This window comes from Tiliqua scincoides, chromosome 2 (assembly GCF_035046505.1).
Source record: "Tiliqua scincoides isolate rTilSci1 chromosome 2, rTilSci1.hap2, whole genome shotgun sequence".
Lineage (NCBI taxonomy): Eukaryota > Metazoa > Chordata > Lepidosauria > Squamata > Scincidae > Tiliqua > Tiliqua scincoides.
Window position 1 is genome coordinate 9,828,809 of NC_089822.1, and position 26,215 is coordinate 9,855,023.

A 26,215-nucleotide genomic window follows, 5' to 3' on the forward strand; every position below is an offset into this window, starting at 1 on the left:
ATCTAATAAAAAAACTTTCTTGCTGTTTAAAAAGAGCTAATTATTAAGGTTGCAAATAAGCCACAATTGCAAATTAGCTAATTATTAAGGTTGCAAATAAGCCACGGGCTTACAGTCAAATTCTATCCCTGGCAGGGAGGAGGCCTCCTCCTATCCCCTGCCGCTGGAGGCCTGCTCGGAGGAGTGAGACTTTCATCCCCTTCCTCCAAGTAAGGGCACAGGGTTCACAATGGTTCTCCTCCATTTTGCACCAGCTATTTTACTGGTGCAGATTGGAGGAGCTTCATGTTGGGCTTTTCAGTTTGACATGGAGCATAGGATTTGACTTAGCATGGCTCCACTGGTCCCACTCCCCTCTTGTCCCAGTTCTTCCCCTCTGCCCCCGCTCTCCTCCTCCCTTTGCTCCAGAACACCTCCCTCCCCTGTCCCCAAAGGCTGCCACCGCTGCCCTGAGCTCTTACTGTGCTCCGGGTGGTATCTAGCCACTGCTGAGTTCAGTGCCAACTGGTGCTGGGACTGCTGGCACCAGCGCTGACTCCTCAGAGGGTGCCATAAACTAACTTTATGGCATGTTTACGACACCCAGCACTGGTGCTGGATCTCAACTGGTGCTGGATCTCGTGTTAGTCCCAGTGAGGATTGGGCCTTAAATTTCATACAGTTTCAATTTGTGTAGTAATAAGTTCCTAATAATAAATAATATTGTCTCTTGATTTCCTTCTCTCCCTTTGTTGTCTCCTCCACTGTTTACAGGTACTTACAGTTTACATTGTAAGCTGCTTAGAGTGGAGACCTGCCTGCAAAGTGTATATTGGGTAGTTATATTGAGGGCACTAAGGACCCAATCCTATCCAATTTTCCAGCACTGGTGCAGCTGCAATGCAGCCCCAAGGTAAGGGAACAAATCTTCCCACACCTTAAAGAGGCCTCTGTGACTGCTGCCCCACCACAAGATGTAGTGCATGCCCCATTGGCACAGCTGTACTGGCACTGGAAAACCGGATAGGATTGGACCCTAAATCAATAATGTTCATGAATAATTATTCATTATAATTAAATTATAAAATTCAGTGTTTATTAATCAATACTGTGGAATACAGAAAGCTGGACTAGATGGGCCTTTGGCCTGATCCAGCAGGGCTCTTCTTATGTTCTTATGTAATAATGATGATTAATAATGAAGATCATTTGCATCCTCATGAAATTAACCCATTGCCTGGCCCACAGGTGTACACATTTGGTTGCTGTTGAATATCTGCAACGTTGGACAGAAATGGCTTAAGGGATAATAGGAGAGATGACAGATTTTTCAAATAATCAGGAGCATTCTGGAAAAATTGGCAGGTGCCTGTCGGTGAACATAAGGGCATAAGAAGAGCCCCAGCTGCCTCTGGAAAGTCCACAAACAGGAGGAAAAGACATACTTCTAGTTCCATTTGGATTTAAGCCATTCCTCAGTCCTGTCCAGTATTTAGCATGCCCTGTGTTAGCCACAGACTGTTAGGACATTGCAGGATTTAGGCAAGGTGGAAAGGATAAGGGGAATTCTAAAGGCATGGATAGCAGTCTGTTTGTGGCCATATAGAGAAAGAATTGTGCATTAAGCCCTGACTTTTGCTGTGACCATTCAGTGATTCTTGTCTTCTTCTTAAAAGTTCCTGGCACTCTGTCACACTTCCTGCCCAACTTTGGTCCTGGCAACGAAACTGCTGAATTCAGAGGGAGCATATCAGCATCTTGACTTATAGCCACTGACAGATGTGTCTGTGATGTCCATGGCGGGCGGAGACCCCGCCCCCTTGGGGGTGCCCGGGCACGGGGGGCTTACAGGGACAATGGGCGCAGGTCGTCGGCAGAAAGAAGGACGGGAGGCAGATACAGCAGATTTGTATAGACGATTTACTCTGGTTAAACTCTTGACATTCATGGGGCCTGTTACGTCACAGGCCCCTTTGATTTACAGAGACATGCGGCGTCGACGACCTATATGCACGTTCCCCACTCCTTCCCGACCCCTTGCAGGTTCCGGCAGGGTTCCCCGGTCAGTGCCCGTCGGAAAGGGATAGGGGTTCCCGATGGTTGTCACAGCTTAACTGTCCTCTGGAGGGCCCCTTGTGCCTCCAGTCTTGCCCCTTGATAAGCTGGCCTCCAATGTGGGTAGTTGAGATGGGGTCCTTCTGGCAGCAGCCTCGCCCCTCGGGTTTTCACCCCCAGCTCCCAGGTGGGTCTAGCATTGGGTGGTCCCCAGCCTCCGGCCCCTCCCTCCAGGGCTGAGGCTAGCAAAGTTCTCCTTGAAGCCTCTCTTGGCTGAGTAAGGCCAGGGTGGCTACCCCCTCTGGCCTCCTCTGCAATCCCTCTCGCAACTGGAGAGGAGCGACCTCTCCCTAGGCTGTCCAGCCCCCTTATGAGGCTAGCCTTGTTCTGGTCCAGCGCCACCCCTTCTGCCCATGTGGCTGCTGACTGCTCCCAGGAGGCACTAGGGCCTACTCCCAGGGAAGTGACTTGCCTGGGATCCCAGTCCTGATAGTGCCCAGGTTCTACTCCTGAGGAGGCCCTTACCCCTGAGGAGACCCCTGCTCCAGGGTGATTCCTGGCCTCCTGGGCTGGGCCTAGGTGACAGTGTCCTTTTGACAATGGCTACTGAGAGGACTGGCATTGCTGCCACCAGGAAACTCCACTTGCACTCCACTTCCTACCCATCAAAAATCACCCCCCTTTCCTGCCTGCTAGTAAGACAGTTTAAATGAGGATGAGTTATTTTGGTTCAGCCCTAGTTCCATTAGTGAAATATCTGTATATAAAAATAGTATATATTGTTTCACTCTCCCTTTCACTCTCCCTCACCTAGTATGTTTGCTTTGGAAAAGAAAGTATTTAAAATGGATGCTGCTTTTGTAATGATGTATCTGTTTGTGCGAACAGACATTTCAGGGGCACAGAAACAGGCAGGCACTTTGATTCCACATCAACCCCAACCCACTTCTGCCCCCAAGTACAAATGCAGCTAAAATTGGTTCAGTCTCTCATCTTGATAGGAAGGTATGAAGCAGCATCCATAGGGCGGAGTTTTAAACAACCATTTGCACTTTGTGTTTGGGGCTCCAGGTAAGCCCTTGGGCTTATTCCGTAGATAGGAATCTGCAAGAATCAGCTGTACTATACCATAATGTCTGCACATTTTTTAAACTCCAATTCCCACTTTGCTCTTTTGGCATAGCAGTATCTTCATTGGATGCCTCCTTGGCATCTGGTACAAACCAAAAATAAACTGTATCTTGAAGAACCCCCTTAACTCCCTATGGATACCCCTTTTAATTAGTGTGTTTTGTTAAAGCAATTAGAAATCCAAACACGGCTGCCGATTCAAAGTTCCCTGGAAAGCCAAAATGGTGTTTCAGACAGCTGGGAAGATTTTAAATATTTATTTTGAACATCAACTTTTGTGCTTCTTTTTAGAAAGAAAAAAACAACCCCAAGATGCTTAGTTTCCTCCCACAGGTCTGATGTAAACAGTTTAGGAAATAATGCAAGAGAACTGGGATCACTCTTGTGAGATTCAGTTGTGTCTCGACATCTGTGGGGGATTCCATTCCTGGAACCCCCATAGATGCTGAAACCCGCAGATAATCCAATCTAGGCACCCAGATCCTCTAAACGCAACTGGAGCTGCACTCTGGTCACATCCAGAGGGTATTCTGAGGTCCCCAGAATGCTTTAAAAACATCTCTTCCAGTTGTTTTTTTTTTTTGGGGGGGGGGGAATTGGAAGTAATGTTTAAAAGCTTTCTGGAGGGTAACAGAATACCGTTAGAATACCTCCAGAGCAGAGCTCCAGTCACATTTGGAGGATAACAGGTCAGGCCTCAGTGTACATCAGGAACCCAGACTGAGTCAAATCCATGGATTAAAAATCCATCTATGACAAGGTCTGACCTGTATGTTCTCAGGGGAAAGTCTCAGGATACTTCACTAAATGCATTTCTAGGATGGGCTTAACTTCCTCTCCAGGGATGAATAAATTTGACACGTTCTGTTCCTAGAGATGTGATTTTTCAGAGATAACGAAATAAAAACACATAACGCTGCTTTCTGCACTTCATTTTTGTAAAAAAAAAACAAACAGCAACCAAAATCTATGAAAAAATAAACTGGGAAATCTGCAATAAATAAATAATGGGCTGGACTGAAGGGTTTGTGGGTAATGACTAGCTGCAGCTGCTGACAGTATATCACCTATATCACCAACCTGGTACACTTTTAAAGCAGTTATAATTTATAATTACAGTTTATAAAAATGTGCCCTTTGAATAAAAATACGACACCATTTTCTGCACTTTTCTGTGAAAAGTCTGTGAAAAATAGTAATGTTCCTCTACCTATTCCATGAGTTCCTTATGCCTTATCTGCCACTCTTTCTGAATTCCAGTTCAACTACAAAAATTGCTAAAATTAATTTCAGAATTGGGGCTTGTGCAGCTTTCAGTATATTTGCATGTTCTGCCCCCGTCTATGATACCAGTGCCACAGTTTGCATTCATGAAACCCTGCAAATCATGATGTTTTTGTAGGTTTGATTGCATCAAGATTCTTTCAGTGTACTATTTTACTGAAGCCTGCGTGCATCCCTGGGCATTGGTAAAGCTCCACCCAAAGAATTTTGATACCACCATTCATACAATCTCACGTTGTGCAACCATACATACTATACCATATAGGTGGATTTGGGGGTGGGGATCGGGTGGCAGTGTTTCATCAGTGCACGCCTGCCAGTCAGTAATGCAGAGTGCTGATTGAGAAGAGATAGCAATGAACTGAAATAACAGAAAACTGGCTGAATACACATGTGCAAAAATTTTAAAAGTGGAACTACACAGAATGCCTAATGCTTTGGTTGGCTCAATTTCAGAAATAAAGAACAGGTAATTAGGAACTCTAAAATCCGGGGTAGTTTGAAGGATCCCTGGAGCATCCCTGCTCCTCTCTAAGGACTGGTTTTCATGGCTGCTATGCTCATGGCCGAGTGGTTTATTGACTTTGTGATAGGCTATAGCTAGTGATAAAGTTCATGCTTTGCATGCAGACAGTCTCAGGTTCAAAATATGTCATCTGGGAAGGAGCCCATTCTGGAGAGCTGCTATCAGGGTGCTCCTAGTAAGTTTAGAGACAGATGGACTAATGGTCTGATTCATTAGATGGCAGCTTCATACACTTCTCCCCAAATTGGAGCATGTTTGGCATATTCATTCACCCCAGAGAAGCCCTGCACTGGTTTTCCACATGAAGCTGCCCAGACAGTTGCCTCCAGGAAGCCCACAAGAACTTAAATAAAGCCATTAGTCTCACCGCATCCAGTCTCACAAAACTGAATGCCTGATTTCCAAAATTGAAGGTGCAGGGGCTCAAACCCACCCCTACATCACACATTCTGCCCTGGACTCCCTCTCCCAAAATCTGTGAGGGATGGGCATGGTTATTCAGCAGTCAATAGAGGGCACTTCGCGCTACTCAGAGATGCTGTTACTACTTCACATGTTTCAATGGTGAGTCTTAACATTCAGACTAGCTAAATCCTGGTGAGCTCTAGAATAAATGGTGCAAAGGAAGAGAAATTATATACAGTAGTTTGTATATTGGAGAATCCAGTTTCCTAGGTATTATAAAACTGTGTGCTTTCTGCTACAAGTTAACCACCATACACATGGTTTCTATAACTATTTAACTACCTTTCATAGTTAAACTATGTATTATAGCTATCTTTACTGCTCTTCAAGCTGTATCTTCTCCTTTTTGTTTTTTGTTATGCTCTGGGGACAATAACGTGACACTCATGTGTGCTACACAATGCCTGATATAGAGATGGTCATAAATAGAGGTTTAGTCGTTAATAGAACAGTCAACATTGTGAATGTGTTGATGTTATTCACTTTGGTGGGAGAACTGGAGGCCAGAAGTGAGACCAAACCAGGAAGATCCATTCTGAAATGTTGTTGGTTCTTGAAAGAGAGAACCTCTATGATTGTAAAAATCCACTTGAGGGATTTAGAAATGCCTGCTTATGTAAACCGCCTTGAATAAAGTCAGAGGAGTAATCTGATGACCAGAAAGGCGGTATATAAATACCAAGTTATTATTATTAATTATTATTATTATTATTATTATTATTATTAGGTGTCCTGTCTTTGGAGTACATCCTGTCTCTTAGCATTTGCTACAATTGACTACATCCCTTAAACACTGATGTGTAGCAAGTGACAAATAACTGGATTTATTTTTTGCAGTAAGAAAAACTTCTGGATTGCAAATACATTAACGGTGGCCCAGGGTTATTGTCTGGAGAACCCAAGTGGATCATATAAGTTTGCTTGTTCTTTCAACAAAGTTTGAATATTTGAGAATAAAGTGACTTTAAGAGCATGTAAAAGTTGCTGCCTTTATTAAGACCTCTTCTGTTCTTGTGTGATGTTCTGGCAAATTCAACAGCTCCTTGAAAGACTTAAAATCTGTTCCCCAAAATTGACTGCAAAGCTCATAAAATATCAAGGGCACAGACAGGGCAATCAATGACAGTGTAACAGAAAGTATGAATCCCATCACTTTTTTTATTGCCCTTATTTTCCAAGGTTTATAGTGGGAATACTTCACAATTCAAAGAAGGCTTTTTGTCAGAGTTTGCGTCAGCATTATGCATCTGTGCTCTTTTCTCTTGTAGTGTGTGGCTATAATATTACAGGCCTTTACATTGGAGAAAAGATTGTAGCTTGTCTCTTCTGCTCTCAAAGAGACAGGATGCTTTATTGCTCTTCTGAAGAGACTTGTGATATGGTAGCTTCCTATGCAAACCTCTGTCAAAAGGCTTGCCTTTAACCTTTAAAGGTTAAAAAAAATAGACGGAATAGCATAAAAAAAACTGGTTTGCATGTAATAAAATTAGCATAAATGTCTTGTAAATAAACTCTTACCAGTTTGTTTTTCCAGTCATCTTTTTCAACTGCTATCCCATTATTCAGATCTGGTGCCAAAAAGAGGCAGGCTGTGTTGAAAATATGCATGCTTATAATGAATGCTCCAGCTCTCGATTTCTGCTGGAAAATATTATAATAATCAAATAGATGTGCTTCTTTAATGCTGCTCAAGCTGCTAGCACCTGTTTTAGCAAACTGGATTTTTTTTAATCCTTGATTGTAGTTGTACATAGAGGAGCAATACTTTCTATGGCTAAATTGTTTTTGAAGGGTTGAAACTACTTCCATGAACTTCTAGTTGCTTAATTCATCATTAATTTTTACTTACCTGCTATATGTGATAAATTTTGTTTTTTTTTATTATCTTCTCTGGCTCTTTTCAAAACCTTGCATGCTTACTCTGCATGCAACTAGGAGAGTCACTTGACTCACCTGTTTCAAGCAACAGTGATCAAACTAACCTGTGCTTTTGTCATGGATCCAGGGGTATCGATGTTAATGCTAACAGTTCCTTCCTTTGAATCCTAGAATCTCAGGTTCCTGACCAGCCGAGCTCTCTTCATGTCAGGCCTCTGTCAACTAGCATCGTAATGAGCTGGACACCACCCCTCAACCCTAACATTGTTGTGCGAGGATACATCATTGGCTATGGAGTAGGCAGCCCATATGCTGAGACAGTGCGAGTGGACAGCAAACAGCGATACTATTCCATTGAACATTTAGGTAGGTGCTGCTTCCTCCACAAGGAACTTCAGAACAGAGGCACCCTTATCATTTCAAGTGTTACCTTTGATGTCTTTGACTCAAAACATCCTGTGTTTCAGTTGCCACTAATATGGCTACAAACAGGTAAGACCTATAATAAAGAGTTGCAGTGTGACCCCAGCTTCTAAGAAAAAGTGAGCTATTCAGTTAGCCTTACAGTGCTTCCTTCCTCCTGAATCAAGCCTTGACAGTATAATGCTGGCATATGGGTTTTTTTTAGCCTCCCAATACACCCCCCCCCCCGCACAACCCAAAGTCCACATTAGGAAGCTTATTGTAAACTTGGGGGTTTGAGCAAGTCTGTTCTCCTCTCCCCCATTCTTCATTTTCAACAAAAACTCAATCAGCTTCTGGTTGGTTGGCAACCTTCAGTCTCAAAAGACTATGGTATAAGCCTACAGCACCCAGTATTCCCAGGCGGTCTCCCATCTAAGTACTAACCAGGCCTGGTGTTGCTTAGCTTCCGAGATCAGACAAGATTGGGCATGTGCAGGGTAACTGTCTTCAAGTGTTTTTGGTAATAGGCATTTATTGATAAATACGCATAGCTTGCCCACTTCTGATTTCTTTACATCCTTTCATTACTTTCTCGCCCAGAGTAGGAATGAAAAGCTGCTCAAAAGAACATAAAAGCCCAATGGGTCATGCCAACGGCCCATGTAGTCCAGCTTCCTGTATCCCACAGAAGCCCACCAGATGCCTCGGAGCACACAAGACAACAAGAGACCTATATCCTGTTGCCAGTCCCTGACATCTGGCATTCAGAGATAGGCTACTTCTAAAACCTGAAGATTGCATGTAATCATCATGGCTTGTAACCTGTGATGAACTTTTCCTCCATAAAACTGCCCAATCACCTTTTAAATGGATCTAGAAGAAAGGTTCATAGAAAATAATGCAGAAAATGGATTCCTAGCCTGACTAACTTGTTGATTTAGCGTACATTTCAACGTCTTCTCCCTCCATTAATTTTTGATGGGCTATTTGGCAGCCGTATCTGGGCAGCCGTAGTTATAGCAGTGACGTATGAAGGCAACCAGGATCATGTTTAGCAAATATATATAGAAACATGAACTTAAGGATCAACACTAGGTCTTGTGTGAAATATCTATTGATAGAATTCATCCAACACTAGTTTCCAAAACTACTGAACAGTTCGCCATTCTCACCAAAAAGATGGAGCTTATTTGGCCACATTCCTTTCAATGCAGAATTTTGTGATTCCACTGAATGAAGTGAAGCTTAATTAGATCATGCACCATCTGTAACTGGCATTCCTGGGGGGGGGGACAAAACCCTAAATTTCTTTAGGTGCCTGGCTGCTGGCATAAAGCAGCCCCTCCTCCTCGCCTTCAGAGCCAGCCTCAAGTGGCTCTAAATGTGGGACACTTTACACCAGTGACCAGGCACCTGAAGGAACTTAGTGTTTTGCCCCCCATCTCCAAGGAATGCCAGTGCCATCTGTTAAAGATCTTCTACTAAACTCTCTCGGCACCCCGCTGGGTGACCCCCAAAGACCCCCCCCTTTTGGGGCACCCCTCACAGTGGGTACTTCCTTTATCGCAGCAATTGCAAAGAAACCAACCCTATGTTTGCTCAGGGAAGTATCAGGAGTGGAAGGACTGTGTCACCATGTTCACATTGTCTATAGATATCCCTTGAGGCTTTATTTTGGGTTTGGAGCCTGGTTGGTGGGAAATCATCTATAAACAGCTGGTGGGACATTATCAGGGTAGACACTAGAATTTATGTCTTTGTTCTGAAGATTTATATACCACCTTTTGATCAAATGCTCCTCAAAGCAGAACAAAATGTAAAATCACAAACAAACAAAAAAAGCCTCTGCAAAAACACAATCCAACAGCCCTTATTCCTCCATTTAATGTCCATTCCCTGACTTCTGCAGTCTCGGGCAAACTGGTTGCGTGTGCAGCATTCTTGCTGACAAAACAAATATCCTGCACTGCCATGTGGCTGAACCCAAACTGGTGACTGATGGCTGGGTCTAGATTGTGTGTGTCGTCCGTCCCCCCCCTGCTATGGTGTTTGTTCTGGGAAGGAAGGGGTGCAACTTCCCAGTGACACTTGCTCCTTTGGCCAGTGGCAGACATAAGAGGCAACGAAGTGTACGGCAATATTTTAAGCAACCATTTGCCTCTTGGCCCCGATTCTCCTCTGCGTTAGGTGCAAATTAGCATTATTTGGAGGACTCAGGATCGAGAACCCTCCATTCTGATTTGTATTCCAAATGTTGAATTTGCAGGAGATTCTATTTCAGTCCTAGGCTAGATGGATCACTGATACATCTCAGAACGACTTCTTGTATACTGATGACGAGGCTTGAGGATCAGCGGCAGTGCACTTGCTATGCTGTCAGTTTAGCACCTGATGAGACTTTTGCAAAGGATGAGACGTTCTTTTTAATCTTCCCATTTGGGGGGAAGAAATTGATCTAGCAAATGGCAGATAACAAATTCATGCATCCTCGCCACCAGTGCTTGCCCGAAAATAGCCTATATTCTTGCTCATTAATTTCTTGGCATCCATGGGGCCACTAGCACATTTTCTTAATCAAGTTGCTTTGCTGTGCAGGAGACCAAGTGAAATGGCTGATCTAATGATGAGCTTGTTGAGTTGCCGATCGAGTCCCAAAACATAATCAGCGTTTTATGTTCCAGGACTGCAATGTTAGTACTTGTTCAGATGGATGCTTTCGCTTCATACCAAAGTTTAAATGCTAATAAGCGCCGTGCTGAGCAGCTGTAAAGTCCCACACTTTCCTTCTGAGCATATTCTCTCCCCTGGTGCCAGTGTCTGATCAGAATGGCAATCAAATTCTGTGTGTGTCAAAACAGTGCCACAAGATCACAATACATCATGCATTTTCCTTGACACCTTGTTTTGAAGCTGTGCTGGGGAACTGCATTACTGTGCAGAAGGAGGACTTTGGGTGCTAGTTCCAAGGAAACCAAGTTCACTCTTGGAGGAAATCTCACAATAATCTAATAAAGATAGATTATAAATTAATAATTACTCTCTTTCTCTGTAACATTCATGTATGCTCCTTGTCCCTGGTGCAGGTCAAATATTTTGTATACGTAAAGCCTGGCAGCAAGAGGGTGATAGGAATCCCTTGTTCTCTCTCAGGTCTTATTAACCTATTTCAGTGTTACGCCAACTTAACCACAAAGCACCCTGGGAGTTGTACTTTGGTAAGGGTGCTGAGGTTTTCTGTCCTTTTCAAGATTCTTAGTCCTCCTCCAAGAAGTACTCATCTCAGGATTTCCTGGAGAGAAATAAAGTCTTCTAAAATGAACATACGTCCACTTCTTGTTTTACGCAGCGGTTATGTTTTTGAAAAGCAGCGTATCTCAAACATGTAAATTAAAAATATTTTTACCATAAGGAAGTATGTAAACAGTACCGGTTAGGGCAGTGCTTCCCAATCTTAGGTGTCTTGCGATGCTCCCACACATTGCAAATGCAACACATGGCTCCCGGACATGATTGGTGATGATGTCATCATCAGGTACTTCCGGGTTCAGAGACAACATGGGACACTACAAATGGAGGTGAGAGGCACAGGACGGGGGGGGGGGCTTTCCCAGCATGTGATAACTGCACTGAGGACCTCAGCCCACTGGGCGGGGTCTCCTGCTGGCATTTGTAGTATCCCACACACTCTCACTGCCAATCAGCTGCCAGCCCACAATGCTCAGGGATTGCTAGGGTTTTGCGACGCACAGTTTGGTAACCCCTGGTTCGAGGAAGAGTCATAGAACTGGCTACATCACAAAATAAATAGTTAATTGATGACCGATATTATTCATTTACCTTACTCATTAATAAAGAAGCATTCAGTTTCCTCTCCTGTTGTGAGCGAAGAGTCCATGACTCACTGCAGTACAGAAGTGTACTCAGGACGCAAGCTCTGTAGACCTGGATCTTGGTATGTTCCGTCAGCTTCTTTTGGACCAGACTCTCTTTGTGAGTCTGGAAAACGTGGTAGCTGCTTTACCGATGCGTTTGTTTAGTTCGGTATCGAGAGAAAGAGTGTCAGAGATCGTTGAGCCAAGGTACACAAAGTCATGGACAACCTCCAGTTCATGCGTGGAGATTGTAATGCAGGGAGGTGAGTCCACATCCTGAACGCTTTCCACATGCGCTGCCTCCGACGCATTCTCGGCATCACCTGGCAGGACAAAGTTCCTAACAACACAGTCCTGGAACGTGCTGGAATCCTTAGCATGTATGCACTGCTGAAACAGAGACACCTGCGTTGGCTCGGTCATGTTGTGAGAATGGATGATGGCCGGATCCCAAAGGATCTCCTCTATGGAGAACTCGTGCAAGGAAAGCGCCCTACAGGTAGATCACAGCTGCGATACAAGGACATCTGCAAGAGGGATCTGAAGGCCTTAGGAGTGGACCTCAACAAGTGGGAAACCCTGGCCTCTGAGCGGCCCACTTGGAGGCAGGCTGTGCAGCATGGCCTTTCCCAGTTTGAAGAGACACTTGGCCAACAGTCTGAGGCTAAGAGGCAAAGAAGGGCAGCCCATAGCCAGGGAGACAGACCAGGGACAGACTGCACTTGCTCCCATTGTGGAAGGGATTGTCACTCCCGAATTGGCCTTTTCAGCCACACTAGATGATGTTTGAAAACCACCTTTCAGAGCTCGATAACATAGTCTCACGAGACTGAAGGTTGCCAACACAAATAAAGAAAAAATAATTAATTAAAAAAGCAACAGTAAAGTCATCTTAAATAAAGATTGTTCATTTAAAATCTCTTTTTGAACGTAAATGCTAGCACTTATGTTGACGACTGGTTACTTCTGCTTGCCCGTGATGGCACTGATAGAGAGTTGAGGAGCAAGGCTATTGGGAATTTGTGAAATGGAGCAACTCAAAAGGAACACCCACAAAGCAAAGATCCGATGTAAGGAAACTGAGAATGCAGTAAACGGCAGCTCTGTGAACACCATTACTGTTGTACTACTCAGTGCATTGCCAGGCATCACATGTGAATCCACTGCCAGGTGAACATGCAGGAGAGTGCAGGACATTTGATCATGTTATTCTTAATATTTGCAAGTGTAAATGAGGTTTTGATATTAAACAAGTGCATTTCTCTGAAACCATCTAAACCAAACACATGTAAAACAAGAGGTGGTGTAATTAGGGGGGGAAAGTACAAAATTTATTTAAAAGGACCAACTGAATTTGGTAAACAGAAGTGCATATGAATCATAAATAGGCCATATCTAGAATTAATATGTAACTCGTAAGTTTTCAGACTGTTTAACTGATAACACTGATATCATTTCCAGGCAAATCTCTTCTATAACTTGTTTACAATTTCCAAGCATTGCGTATTTCTCTCACTGTACCTTAAAAAAAAAAAAAAGCCACTGCACTCTCAAGAGCAGTCAATACTTTTAGAATTACCGATAGTCCTGAAATAATGATTTGCTAATGTACTTTCTACACCGATCCTCAACTAATGATGGCTTTAGATTATTCCAGTTTGGCACATCAGTGCCGGCATCCCTGCCAAGAACTTGCCTATGTGCACCTTGTTATCCTGCTTTATTGCTTTTTCCAAAACATTCGGTAACAAAGACTGTGCGGCTTTCTGGGGATTTGGTCTCCTGTTATTACCTGGATTATTTCCACCACTTTATTTCAGAGACCATTAAGCCAGGTTAAATGTGTACTGTAGATATACCCTGGGGGTTGTGTTACTGTGATGATGCTTTTCCAGCAACTTTTCTCTGATCCGACCACAGGAGACGCTTTCAACAGTTTCATTTTCTGATCAAGGAGCACATTCCACAGCGTTCTAGCATTTGTGCTTTAATTCTGTTTCTGATACTTTCTGGGCCTGTCCCGTTGCAGCTATTGATCTTTAATTCCATTAATACTTCGGGCTCAGTCATCCCCTTCTCCATGCCATCTGATGACTGCTAGGGCTGGATTATAAAATGTGTCTTTGGAGCAAGACACCTGTAAAGTGATAACCATTATTTGTATTGTAAGCGCTCATTCTCAGAGCTGAGACCAATAGCCCATCTACTCACTTTCAGTTTTCCTCTAATAATTGAAATAGCTCGGTTTTCTAGTTCCTTTTATATATTTGTTGTTAGATTGAGCTGAAATGTCTTACAATCGTTTTTGCTCAAAATTGCTCATCTAAAATTTTTGCTATTTTCCACCCAAGTCACAGGCACTAACAATAGCCTGGGCTTTGCAAAAACCTGCAGACAGATATTTTTGAGGCTACAAGAGAGCTGTCCTTTTCCTCCCCTGTCCTCCCCTGTCCCCTGTCGTGTGCAGGGCAAATACTCCAGGAAGCTTCCAAACTTTCTAAACACCCATCCTAAAGTTGTCTAGCTAACCATGGGCAGACTATCCTCCTTGATTCAGCTAAAACTTACAACCCAATCTTGTTGTGAATTGGGCTGCTAAGTGGAGGTGTTTATGCAATGCCATATAATCTTTGTAGCACCATTCTATGCATACCTACTCAGAAGTAATTCTCACTGAGTTCAGTGTGACTTGCTCCCAGGCAAATGTGATAGAGGATTTCAGTTCTAGTATGCAATAAGAGAGCACTCAATAATTAATTGTTACTTGGATTCCCAAGAAAAAAGCTTTGCTTTCATGAAAGAATAATAGGAATAGTTGGACATGGATTGTCTTTCAGAAGACCCTGTTGATGCACCATTGGCGCTTGTGTTCTCAAGCTTGAATTCCAGAAGCTGGCTGTCAGAGCTAAAAAGCCCTTCCTGTTGCCAGTTAGAAAAACCTATCCTGCTATCCAGCTGAGCTACTGTAACGCCACAGAATCTTCATTAGGATTTTGACTGCTTGTAGGGAAAGGTCAGCCGTGGAATTTCAAAAAGTCATACAGGTGCTGTGAGCGAAGAGGGAAATGAGTTTGTTAGGGAGACATGGACATAAATGGGTGTTTGCATGACTGGGTGCTTGGAAAGTGGGATGGCAGAAGTCTTGGCAGGAGCCAGGGTGCCCAAAAAGTCAAGAGGGATATGCAGGGGGGAAAAGGGCAGATAACTAGTGGCAGGAAGTTCTTTGGAAAGCTGAAGAAGTCTATGAGGCTGTTCATACTAGGCCTAAGTTGAAAATTTGTATAAAAGAACTGATGGCTCAAATTTGGTGGGGCAAGGGGGACAAAGCGTTCCTCCAAATTGACTTGACTATCCTTGTCATCTTCTTTCATCATCTTCTTGATGATGTCATCATCTTCTTTCTTCTGGGGCATTTGGTGTGCCACCATGAGATACAGGAAGCTGGACTAGATGGGCCTATGGCCTGATCCAGCAGTGCTGTTCTTGTGTTCTTTCACACCCATGGCACCTCTCCAAATGGATTGGCTGGATTAAAAACAAGATACCTTCATTTGTTACCAATCTGTTTCTGAACTCAGTTTAAGATGTTGGCTATTATCCTTAAGGTCCTAAACCATCATTGTTTTGCTTTGTGAGACTCCATTCCTCTTGAAATATAGGTACAGTGCTGCCTGCCAGCCTCTATACGGCACTGTATTTTCCAGATGGTGGAGACCTTTCGCTTTGTCCTCTGTGTAGGAAGTTTGTCCTTTCCTCCCTTCTCCAACATGTCTCTCTCTCTTCCTGACCATCAAAGGAGAAGCATCCAGGCTGCTGAGCTCTTTTTCTCAGTGGTGGGAAGCCATTGCTGATGAGCAGCCCCTTCTACACAAGGAGAACAGCATTCAAGGTTCTCTGTTCTTTAAACTGTAGAAACCTCTGAAACCTCAGAAGATGCAGATGATTGTAAACTGTGGGCAAAGTCAGCCCAATCCTAAGTACCCATGCTGCAATGCAGTGGAAACTGCATGGCTACCACTGCATCCCATGGGGGATTTTCAGCTGCTGGAGGTTTCCCCTGAATAAGGGGACATTTGTCCCCAGTAGCTGCTATGGGTTAATTTGGATATAAGTTACCAGCTTAAGCACTGGTGCAAGTCCACACTGACCCATAAAGGTGGATCAGGCAGGGGAAGGGGGTGTGTGCCACTGCTCCCGATCCTGCTCCCCTCCTTGGCCTGATCCATCCTCCTTCCCGCTTTGTCACTGCCCCATTCCACTCACCCCTCCCCCATTCTGCCCACCCCCACCTTTTTCAATTCCCTCCCTGTCTTCCTCCAAACCCCTGTGTGGATTTACCTGCTCTGGCAGGTCTCCATGGGTCTGCAGGCTCATGGGAGGCTATTCCAGTCTCCCAGCCAGCGGGCCCACTGTACTCATCAGCAGATGCTGCTTTACAACTTCCATAAAGCAACCTATGCTGGAGCTAAGCTAGTTATCCAGTGGGGTCCATCACTGGGCCCATTTCAAGGGATTAGGATGGGGGCATTTAAAACCTTAACTGTCTCTGCACCTGTGTACTTATTGCTATCATCAAACTTGCTGGGAGTCAGAATTTACTATCAGAAAATGATTCTTCTGCAGATTGCCCTGATTATTAAAATCCTCCCGTTTCCAACAGTTCCACGGTCCCTCACCTTCAGAAATACAATTGGGGGAGTGACACAGGACAGAACCTTTATAATTGCTGACGGTAGCAGCCATTTGGCCCCCTCACTGTCATCCCTTAGATGCTCCACAGAATTTTTCAGCAGCCATTTTCAACCACTGTGCCATGGCACACTGGTGTGCCGTGAATGGTCGCAGGTGTGCCGCAGGAGTTTGGGGAGGGCCAGTTATTAGTAGGGCCATTGGGGATTTTGAGCACCCTACCAGCATGTGCCTTGTCAATGGCCAAAATACTGATGGTGTGCCTTGGCAATTTTAGCACCCTGTCAGTGTGCCATGAGATGGAAAAGGTTGAAAACCTCTGCTTTAGAGTGACCTTCTGCAACCAAGCTGCACATGACAAAATGCTAAACGTATACACAACTGCACCCATTTCAAGTTGGCAGGGAGACAGTGGAGTATACTTTGAATTTTTCCTCTTCCTCTTATCGCCATTTCCAGCTCTTCTAATAGGGAGTTCTTAATTTAGTTACTGTTGAACTGCATGACTTTAGCATGCCTCATTTCAAAAATAAATGCTGTGGCTCATGCTTGAATGCAACACTCCATGCTTTGTTTCAACAGATGTTCTGTACTCCTTGTTCAACAGATGTTCAGTCTATTCATTTCAGTAGGGCTTGTGGAGGAGAACTTCCCGCTAGGCTGCACCCTAAACCATTATGTTTGCTGCCTAAATGTGTTATTTTTAACCGTTACAGATTACAGTTTGGGATCAACAAGGCAATGGTGCCTTCATATACTAACATCCTTCAGCATAGAATGCTCTACTACTGTGGTTTCCAAACTCCTGTGGAGGAGTTGGGAACCAGGTAAATATTTGTGTGGGCAGGGACGGAGATGGAGGCAGAGGCAGCAATGGCGCTGCAGAGATTGTAGCGCTGCCACTGCCAAGGGGCTTATTCCTTACCTTGGGGGGCAGAGCTGACATCCTTCAGGGTCCTGGAGGCTTGCAGCCCCCTCTGAGGCTTCTGTAAACAATCCTTATCTCTGATCAGCAGCTCCTCCCCCCCCCCCGCAAGATTGCTAAAGTAGCTGCTGATTGGAGATAAGGGTTGTTTACAGAAGCAGTCTGAGGGTTGGCCTCCCTGGCCCTCAGATTACCCTCCAGACCCAACCCGAGGGTCCAAGTGGACCCAAATCCACTGGTTCAAAACTCACAAATGATCAGATCCACAGGTTCTGAATTTGTGGATATTGAGGACCCACTGTATATCACTGATGCTCATTTTAGTGGCGGAGGGGCCGCTTTACACCAGCATTTACGTAGGTAGCTGAAAAATTTAGTGTGTCCCCTCCCCTCCAGGAATTCCAGTGGGCTTAACTGCTGGGACAGAACAAGTTATCCTGCGTGCCTGATTTGTCAGTAAACCAGGTGTACATTCTCATTTCACAGAAGTGTGTCTTCTTATGTTTACAACAGACCTAAAAATGCCTGTGGTTGTGAAAAAGAGCCTTTGAGCACATGCAGAGTATAATTCTTTTAAACTGGAGTAAGCTTAGTCAGTCTCCTCCCCCCCCCCCCACATACACACTGAAGTTTGCCAGTCAGAAAATTGGACTTTCCAACCAAAATAGACCCAGCTCTTATGAAATTAGATCCTTCAAACCAAAATGCTGCCATGAAGGCTGAGATACTACAAGTTTTAAAAGCAAAGTTTGAAAAAATGTGAACTTTTTTCCAGGAGAAGCTGGTATCAGGGTTGTGCCATGAGACCTCTGCTGCCATCAAAACTATTTCTTCTTCCTCTGCATTCATAAGAACATAAGAACAGCCCCACTGGATCAGGCCATAGGCCCATCTAGTCCAGCTTCCTGTATCTCACAGCGGCCCACCAAATGCCCCAGGGAGCACACCAGATAACAAGAGACCTGCAAGGCTTCCTGGGAATTGTAGTTGAGCATAAGAACAGCCCCACTGGATCAGGCCATAGGCCCATCTGGTCCAGCTTCCTGTATCTCACAGCGGCCCACCAAATGCGCCAGGGAGCACACCAGATAACAAGAGACCTCATCCTGGTGCCCATTCCTTTTCAGATCCGATGAACTTGGCTCAGGTTTACTACAAAGCAGCATGGAAGAGCAAAAATAAGCTTTCATATCACCTGGGGGGACCCTTAGTAGCCTATCTCAGATCTGTAGTTAGTTAGGGGTCTTCTGGTCCCCATTGTAGTGTTACTATTTGTGCATTCCTGGCACTAAGTTCCTTTTAACTGGTTCTTAGGAAGGTGTATGCAAACAACCACATTATTTTTCTCAGCAGGAATTAATTGTTGAAATCAGCTATTGGTTCTTTAAGACTGCTGGAGTTCTGTTCAGGAGCTGGCTAAAAAAATATTCTTGCCTTATGTACACACTTAAAAAAAAAAACTATCTGACAGCATAATCCTATGCATGTCTACTCAGAAGTAAGTTCCATTCTGTTCAATGGGGATTTCTTTCAGGTGTGTCATCTGAGTAGACACACATAAGAATGTGCTGTTTGTGAGGCAAAAAATATAATCAAGATTGAAAGAGAGTCATAAACTCAATCAAATAGAATTGTAGATGGAGAAGGAATCTATATTTTTTAATTAGCCTTGAAAGTGGTTTAATTGAGCTTTGTTGAAGCAGAGGTGACCTCTAGATTATTACGTATTCATTTACTGGCAGCTGACATTAATGCAACGCTTTTAGCTCTGAAGTTCAATCAGATGCTGTTTTATTTATAGGTAAATCTCACACCTTTATAGATATTTGTTCTTTGAACTGTTTAAATTGTTTGGCTTTATATGGCTTCCTTTTTTCTTGGTTGGTATCTCAAGTTTGTGTTTCGGTTTGATCTGTCCGATTTTGATTTCGTTGTACACTACTAAAAAGTTTGTGTTTTGTTTTCAGGGCACAAAAATAAGTGAATGCTTTCCACTCATCCCTATGAGGGGAAATAATTTTATATTTGAGGTTACAATTGAGGGCAAAACTGTCCCTCCATCCCTGACACTGAAAAGATTCCATGGCAGGGGGCATTAGATGTTGTGAAATATATATTTGTGCTCAGCAGAACCCAGAGCTGCCTGCAGCGTATAAGACTTACATACACATCACTCAAAATGACAGGCATTTTGCTAGAAAATAACCCATTTTGTGGTGTTTGTGTCACCAAACTAAGGCTAACACTGCACTCCTAAGCCTACCTACACAGAAGGAAGGTCCCTTGAGATTAATAGGATTCACAGCCCAGTCCTAAGCTGCCCTGGAACGGGGAGACCAGCTGGCCTGCCCCTTATCCAACGTGGGGTTGGGGCCAGTTGTGGCTCAGCTGGGGGCAAGGAAATTGCTTCCCTTTACCTTGGGTAAAGCTGCAGCAGCCCCAATGAGGCTACTCAGATCTGCGCCACCTCAAGAAGTGGTGCAAATCTGAGCAACCTGGAGCTGCTCTGGACCACCCAGGACCGGGGTTAGGATCCAGCACAAATGCTGAATCCTGGCCCTGCCCACTGCTCACCCTCTGCCCGCCTGCTGTCCCCCTGCCCTGAAATGCCTACTTCCCACCCTTTCCAGCTGCCAGTGCCGGCTTGCCAGTCCCCCGTGCTAGCCTGACAGGTGGCACTACCTTACCTTTTCCAGTGGTCTTGGGCTGGCCTTCTTGCTCAATAGATGGCACAAAAGTACTTCACAAATACAGCCCATTTCAAGGCCCATTTCATCCTTACTCCCAAGTTACTATGTATATAGGATTGCAGCCTGACTTTTGTTGCAATATAGCTGTGATGTTAACAAGTACTTTTTTTTAGCTCTTGTGAATATGACTGACTTGGGAAAGAGAGAGAGAGAGAGAATATCCAATTTGGGAGGGTACAGTGAATCTCTTCCTCCCTATTTTGGAGAGCAATTGCCCTTTTTGATACATTTCTTCCTAAATATACACCTGAGGCACTTATAGAGCGATCCTAAGCATGTCTACACAGGCAGAAGTCCCACTGAGTTTAATGAGACTTACTCCCAGGAAAGAGTTATAGAACTGCAGCCAAATTCTAAGGGAGCCCAAGTTTGAGAAGGTGGGGGGGGATCCCTTTTCATTTAACCAAATAGTTTCTTTGAAATTTGTCATTTTGACTGCCTTCCATAATTTAAGCAAATCATTAAGCTGCCCTTCAGAGCTTGGGCTGAAAAATCTCTGCATTTTTGAGCTACAAGCATTTTGAAGATTCCATATAGGCTCTTTTCCCAGATTCGGCACTTTGAGATATGCATATAACATCACGAGTGGGTTTAGTGACCAAAAACAAGTAGCCAACAGCTATCATCACAATTAGTATAGATTCTACTCACGGGTGGGGGGATGGTGCCACTTGTAGATGACATGTTTTATATATATTAACATATAGATACTATGTGGATGATTGAGAAAAAAATAATTTTCCAGAATGAATTTTCTGGAAATTTCCAGAAATTTTATATCCTTTAGCTTGGTCTCACTTTCTTTTGAAAGTGTCATCCAGGATAATGATATGCTGTATAGTTGAGATTAAAAACTGCGTCCTCATCCTGCCATAAATTGCAGACAAAATTAGGAAGAGTTTGCAGCCAATCGCCCTGTTTCTGACTGTTCATTGCAACTACAGAGAAGCGGTTCCTCTAAGTAGTTGGGTATTTTGCTCTACTGTAGGCAGCTACGATGTTATACAGCATTTATCAATTAAACTTATCTCTTTGTATCTTATCCAAAGTTAAGCGTCTCTTTTCAATACAGATTTTTCATTGTATACTTTGATGACTGCCCAGTCTTTTTTTCTCTATTTTTTTGTCCATTTTTCTGTTGTTGTTTTTTGGACACTTTTAACACGTCAAAAGTTCCTGTGCAGGTTCAGCATTCTAAAAATCTGCTGAAAAGCACCCTTTGTCCCTTGTTTGAAACTCAATTATTCCCCAGCCACTTGTAGATATGGATTTGTCCTGTCTGCAGAAACTAATTTAGTGGTAGAATTCTTACTTCAGTGTTTCCTATCATGAGCAGGATCAACTATGCTACTAAAGTCGCCCCTAAAATAATTCACTTCCAACAAAAAAATAAAATGATAAAAGGGGCTTCTGACCTTGATTGGGTACATAAACATTAATCAAAGTGACTACTTCCTTATGATGGGTCTCTTTAAGTATAATAAACCTGCCTGCTTTGTTTTCACCTTCTTTCTGGACGAGAAAGGGAAAACTAGAAGTTATTTAAAAAGCCACTCCTTTGGTTTTGGAATTAGAACAAGCTGAATAAATCTTCCTTTGATTCAGTCAATAGAAGTTTTTCTCATGTGTGATCTTAATACAGGTTTCTTGTTGAAATGCAATGTCTCATGTTTCTTTCTTGTTTTTAATAATAGATTGGAATATAACTTTTACTACTTTATTAAGCCCTTTAACATTTAAACTAACTTTACTCATTTTATCTAAGATTTTTTAAAAGATAATGGGGAATAGAATTGTAATCTAAGAAGCAAAGCAATTTTGACACAAGTTCTACCATAATATCGGTCATCAATTCTGCCTATAAACCAGGGTAAATTGTTGCTTCTTAAAAGTAAGATTTGTTGCTAATTCTACATAATATCAAGACATATTCCTTTCACACTTCTCTAGTTGCCCATTATCAGGTAACTGATGGCTCTAGTAAAGAATAACAACTTTGAGCTATTCAGTATTAATACATTCAGTAGTGGAACATTCCTCGACCTATTCAGAAAGGTTAAAGGCCCTTTTTTGAATATTTTGAGTATTGACACTGCACAGGTGTCCATTTAAATTAGAATATAAGTTTAAAGGGAATTTCCCACTTAATATTTAATTTTCTCTTTGATCACTCTATTAGACAGGAACTTATGTTCATGTCTTTTACTCAGAGTCCTTGGAGACAGGTTTGTTGGGGGGAAATTTGGTTGTTATCCGCCTTAGTTTGTGAAGACTGCAATCCTGCACATATTTACCTGAGATTAAGTCCATTGATTATAATGGGACTTACTTCTGAGTTAACATGTATAAGGTTGTGCTATGATGGTTTTAATATTATGATTTGATTAGGGCTGCAGTCCTATGCGCACTTCTGTGAGAATGAGTTCCACAGCACTGAATGGGACTTTCAGGTTCAAGTGGATGTATATAGGCTTGCTCTGCACATTTCCTAAAATTTGCATGTGAATAGAAAAATACTTGTGTAGATTGGTCTTGTCAGATGAAAAATGTATACTTTTTTTCCCTATTACGCACACGTTCATGCATTACAGAAGGTACCCTCCCTAAATAGATATCTGTGAGATCAAGGAAAATGCCTTTCCTAAAGTAGCATCTCCCATTAATTAATTTGTCAATTCTTGTACTAAAAATAACATGGGTTCTGTTTTAATTTTCTGTCTGTAGATTTAATTGATGGGCAGCCCAGACCAAAATGGTGCAACTGTTCCAAAATGGCAACGCTTGTATTCAGCAGCCCCACGGAGGCTGCTGGAGGTCTCCTCAGGAGGAGGGGATGTTCATCCTCTTCCCCCAAGTAAGGGTGCAGGCCCCACAATGGAGCTTTTCGAGTCTGCACCAGCTATTTTGAGAACTTGAAAACCTTGAGACTTGAGAACCTCCATGTCAGGCTTTTCAGCCCGACACAGAGGATAGGTTCCACAGGAGGAGGCCACCACCGGTCCCATCCCACTCCAGTCCCAGCCCCTCCCCTTGTTCCACCCTCCCCCTGCCCTGGAACACCTCCCCCCCCCACCCTGAATACCTGTACCACCTGTTTGCGTCTTCCCTTTGCTGGGCCCAGTACCAGTGCTCCCTCCTCTCATGGTGCCATAAACGTGCTTTACAGCATATTTACAACACCTAGTGCTGGAGCTCAGTGCCAGTGCTAAGGGACAATAGGATTGGACCCTAAAAGGCTTTAAAAAAATGTATGGAATCAATAAGGTTTAGTATCTGTATTTTAACTGAAACATTTTACTTTTCGAACTGGAGTGTGTGTGTGGGGTGGGGAGCATGTAATCTAGGCCAGAACAGCAGTGGGAGTATAGTGATAAAGGCACATTTTGCATGCCCTCTGCATGCTGCTTTTAAAAAGAAAATAAAACAATATCGGGCCAAGAATACATTCAAAGTGACATGTGTTTTGGCCCTGAATTTAAAACAAAAGGAGACACTGTAAGAACATAAGAACAGCCCCGCTGGATCAGGCCATAGGCCCATCTAGTCCAGCTTCCTGTATCTCACAGTGGCCCACCAAATGCCCCAGGGAGCACACCAGATAACAAGAGACCTGCAAGGCCTCCTGGGAATTGTAGTTTAAGAACATCAGAACAGCCCCACTGGATCGGGCCATAGGCCCATCTAGTCCAGCTTCCTGTATCTCACAGTGGCCCACCAAATGCCCCAGGGAGCACATCAGATAACAAGAGACCTCATCCTGGTGCCCTCCCTTGCACCTGGCATTCTGACATAGCCCACTGTGTTGGGCCTGATGTCCTTAAAGTGCTTCACTTTAGAACAGTTGTGTTGAAATCCACTGCAAACTGGCCTTTCATATGATGGCAGTGAACTGTGTGGAAGCTTTTCAGCTACATGAAACTTTTTGATAGAAAGTCAACCTTGCCCAACTAAAAGCATCCATACTTAGAATGCATTTTTTTTTAAGCAGAAAAATACAAAGTAAATGACAGTTTTCTTTCTGTAAACTGCATCAACAGTCTTTCTACCCCTATTTTTTATATTTTTGACATGTTTATATCTTGGACTCTGCTGCTCGTGCTATATTTTCTTCCGTAAACAAGAAATCTCTGGCTGATCTTGCAGGACACTGCGGTACATAAAACTGTAGGATTCTGTTCTTGGACAGCCTAAGCTTCACAATATCAAGACAAAGCCCCTGACTGTATTCTTTGCAGGGAGACAAATAGAACTTGATCCTCGCTATCCAAAATGCATTAGAAGTCTACGATGCTCAGAGGAAGAGACCAAAGCACTTGATCAAGGCAAAGAGACCTCCCCCCCATAACACACCAGAAATGCAACCAAGAATAAATGTTTATGATATGTTTTATGATCCATTTCAGATGCCTGTTCTGAAAACAGATGAAACAAATGTATGTTAAAGGTTCACGCTGCAGTACTATACATGCTGTACTTTCCTGGGAGTAAGCCCCATTGAACACAATGGAACTTACTTCTTTGTACACATTGCTCTGAGTATGAAGTGCATCTCCTTGATTCCGTATTAATTCAATCAATGAGGATCAAACATAATTGAAACAGATCATTTTTTAAAATTTATTTGATGCAAAGGAACGTAAGCAGAGATAGAAGGAATTAAGAATGCTTTGGCATCCAATCCAACCACTGTGATATACGGTAAAAGGAGGGTGATGCACTGCCTAGGGCCTAGGCAGTGGACTGTTATCATCATTGCACAATGGCTAGCAAGACACATCATAACCCATGTCCTCCAGTCCAAATGGATATTGGATCAAATGCACCCTCTAGACGCATCCTGCTGTGTTGATGCCACTCTGCATACATGCTTGAATTGGAACCTGCACCCTGGCTATGTAGGCAGCTCCCCATCCAGCAAGAAAACTATGTACAGAAGCCTGTCTATTATTCTTGTATTCTTTCCCATATGTATATATCAGGGATGATGTGAGTAGCTGAACCAGAGACCCAAAGCACAATTCCCCCTTCCCACCACACCTGAAATAATAGGTGTGGACTATGCAGGACTGGATTAAACATTGGAATAGTTTGCAAATTTTCCGAAACTACAGTTCCTTTGCTCTCAATAGGAAATGGTGCTGTTGAAGAACCTCAGATGCTGTTGAAGAACCTCAGAAGAAGTATTTCAGCTTCTGACATGGAAAGCTCAATGCAGCCTGTTGACCTAGGAGTTGAGCTCCTTCCTGTCACTTGTTCTTCCCCCATACTTCATAATCATCCGTTTTTCCTTTGGTTCTGAAGCAGGGTAAACTGGCAGGAGATGGGAAGTAGAGGAGGATGGCAAATCCTTTTGGATTTAAAAAACAACAACCCAAGTACTTTGCAAGTACTTGCAAAACCCCTTAAGGGGTTTTTGAGGTGAGCAGGGTGGCATTCAGCTACTCCTAGTGCAGTGGTTCTCAAACCTTTTAGGACCTACTTTTTAGAATGACAATCTGTCTGAACCCACCGGAAGTGATGTCATTACCCTGGAAGTGATATTGTGACCAGAAGTGACATCATCAAGCAGGAAAAATTTTAACAATCCTCGGCTGCAACCCTATCCACACTTACCCAGGAGTAAGCCCCATTGACCATCATTGTTAAAAGCATATCCAGAGTAGCCTGTACAGATCTGTAACATTGGGGAAATGTACAGATCTGTAACATTTCCCCAAATGCAGTCACATACCATGGTAGCACCAAGTCCAATGTATTAAAAATAAAATAGTGAAATGAATGAGGACCCACCTGAAATTGGCTCGCGACCCAACTAGTGGGTCCCGACCCACAGTTTGAGAAACACTGCCCTGGTGAATACCTTCTTGCACCTTTAAAAAGACATAACCAACACTGAAGTATATACAAAACATTGGAAAACTGCCTGGTTGATTTGTGCTTGGTCAAACAACCACTATCAATTGATTGTTTTTCCTTACAAAGCAAGACATTTCAAGTATTGTGAACCATTTTCTTTTCTCCAGTGAATGCCTGGCAGTTTGCACACCATTGTTAGCACAGAGGGCTAAGTGGTGGATGCCCTTTACTCGAAAGTTGTTATACCGCTTGGATGACAGTGGTTCATTTGTAATTAATTTCTCCATATGTCTGCTCCTTATTAACTCCACTGCTTGCCTTTCAACATTGTCGCATTCAGGTTCTACTGGCTGCTTCAGTTGCAAACATATATGCCACGTGCAGGAATCTTTTAATGCTT

At 43.3% G+C, this 26,215-nt stretch overlaps 1 protein-coding gene across 1 annotated transcript in view; it reads left to right on the forward strand.

Annotated features, from left to right (window-relative positions):
* Positions 1-26,215, forward strand: part of DCC (DCC netrin 1 receptor) — a 634,807-nt gene that overhangs the window by 451,373 nt on the left and 157,219 nt on the right. Inside the window, exon 15 of the mRNA XM_066618048.1 lies at positions 7,490-7,684. Within this exon, the coding sequence (XP_066474145.1) occupies positions 7,490-7,684 (195 nt within the window). The remainder of the gene's footprint in view (positions 1-7,489; positions 7,685-26,215) is intronic.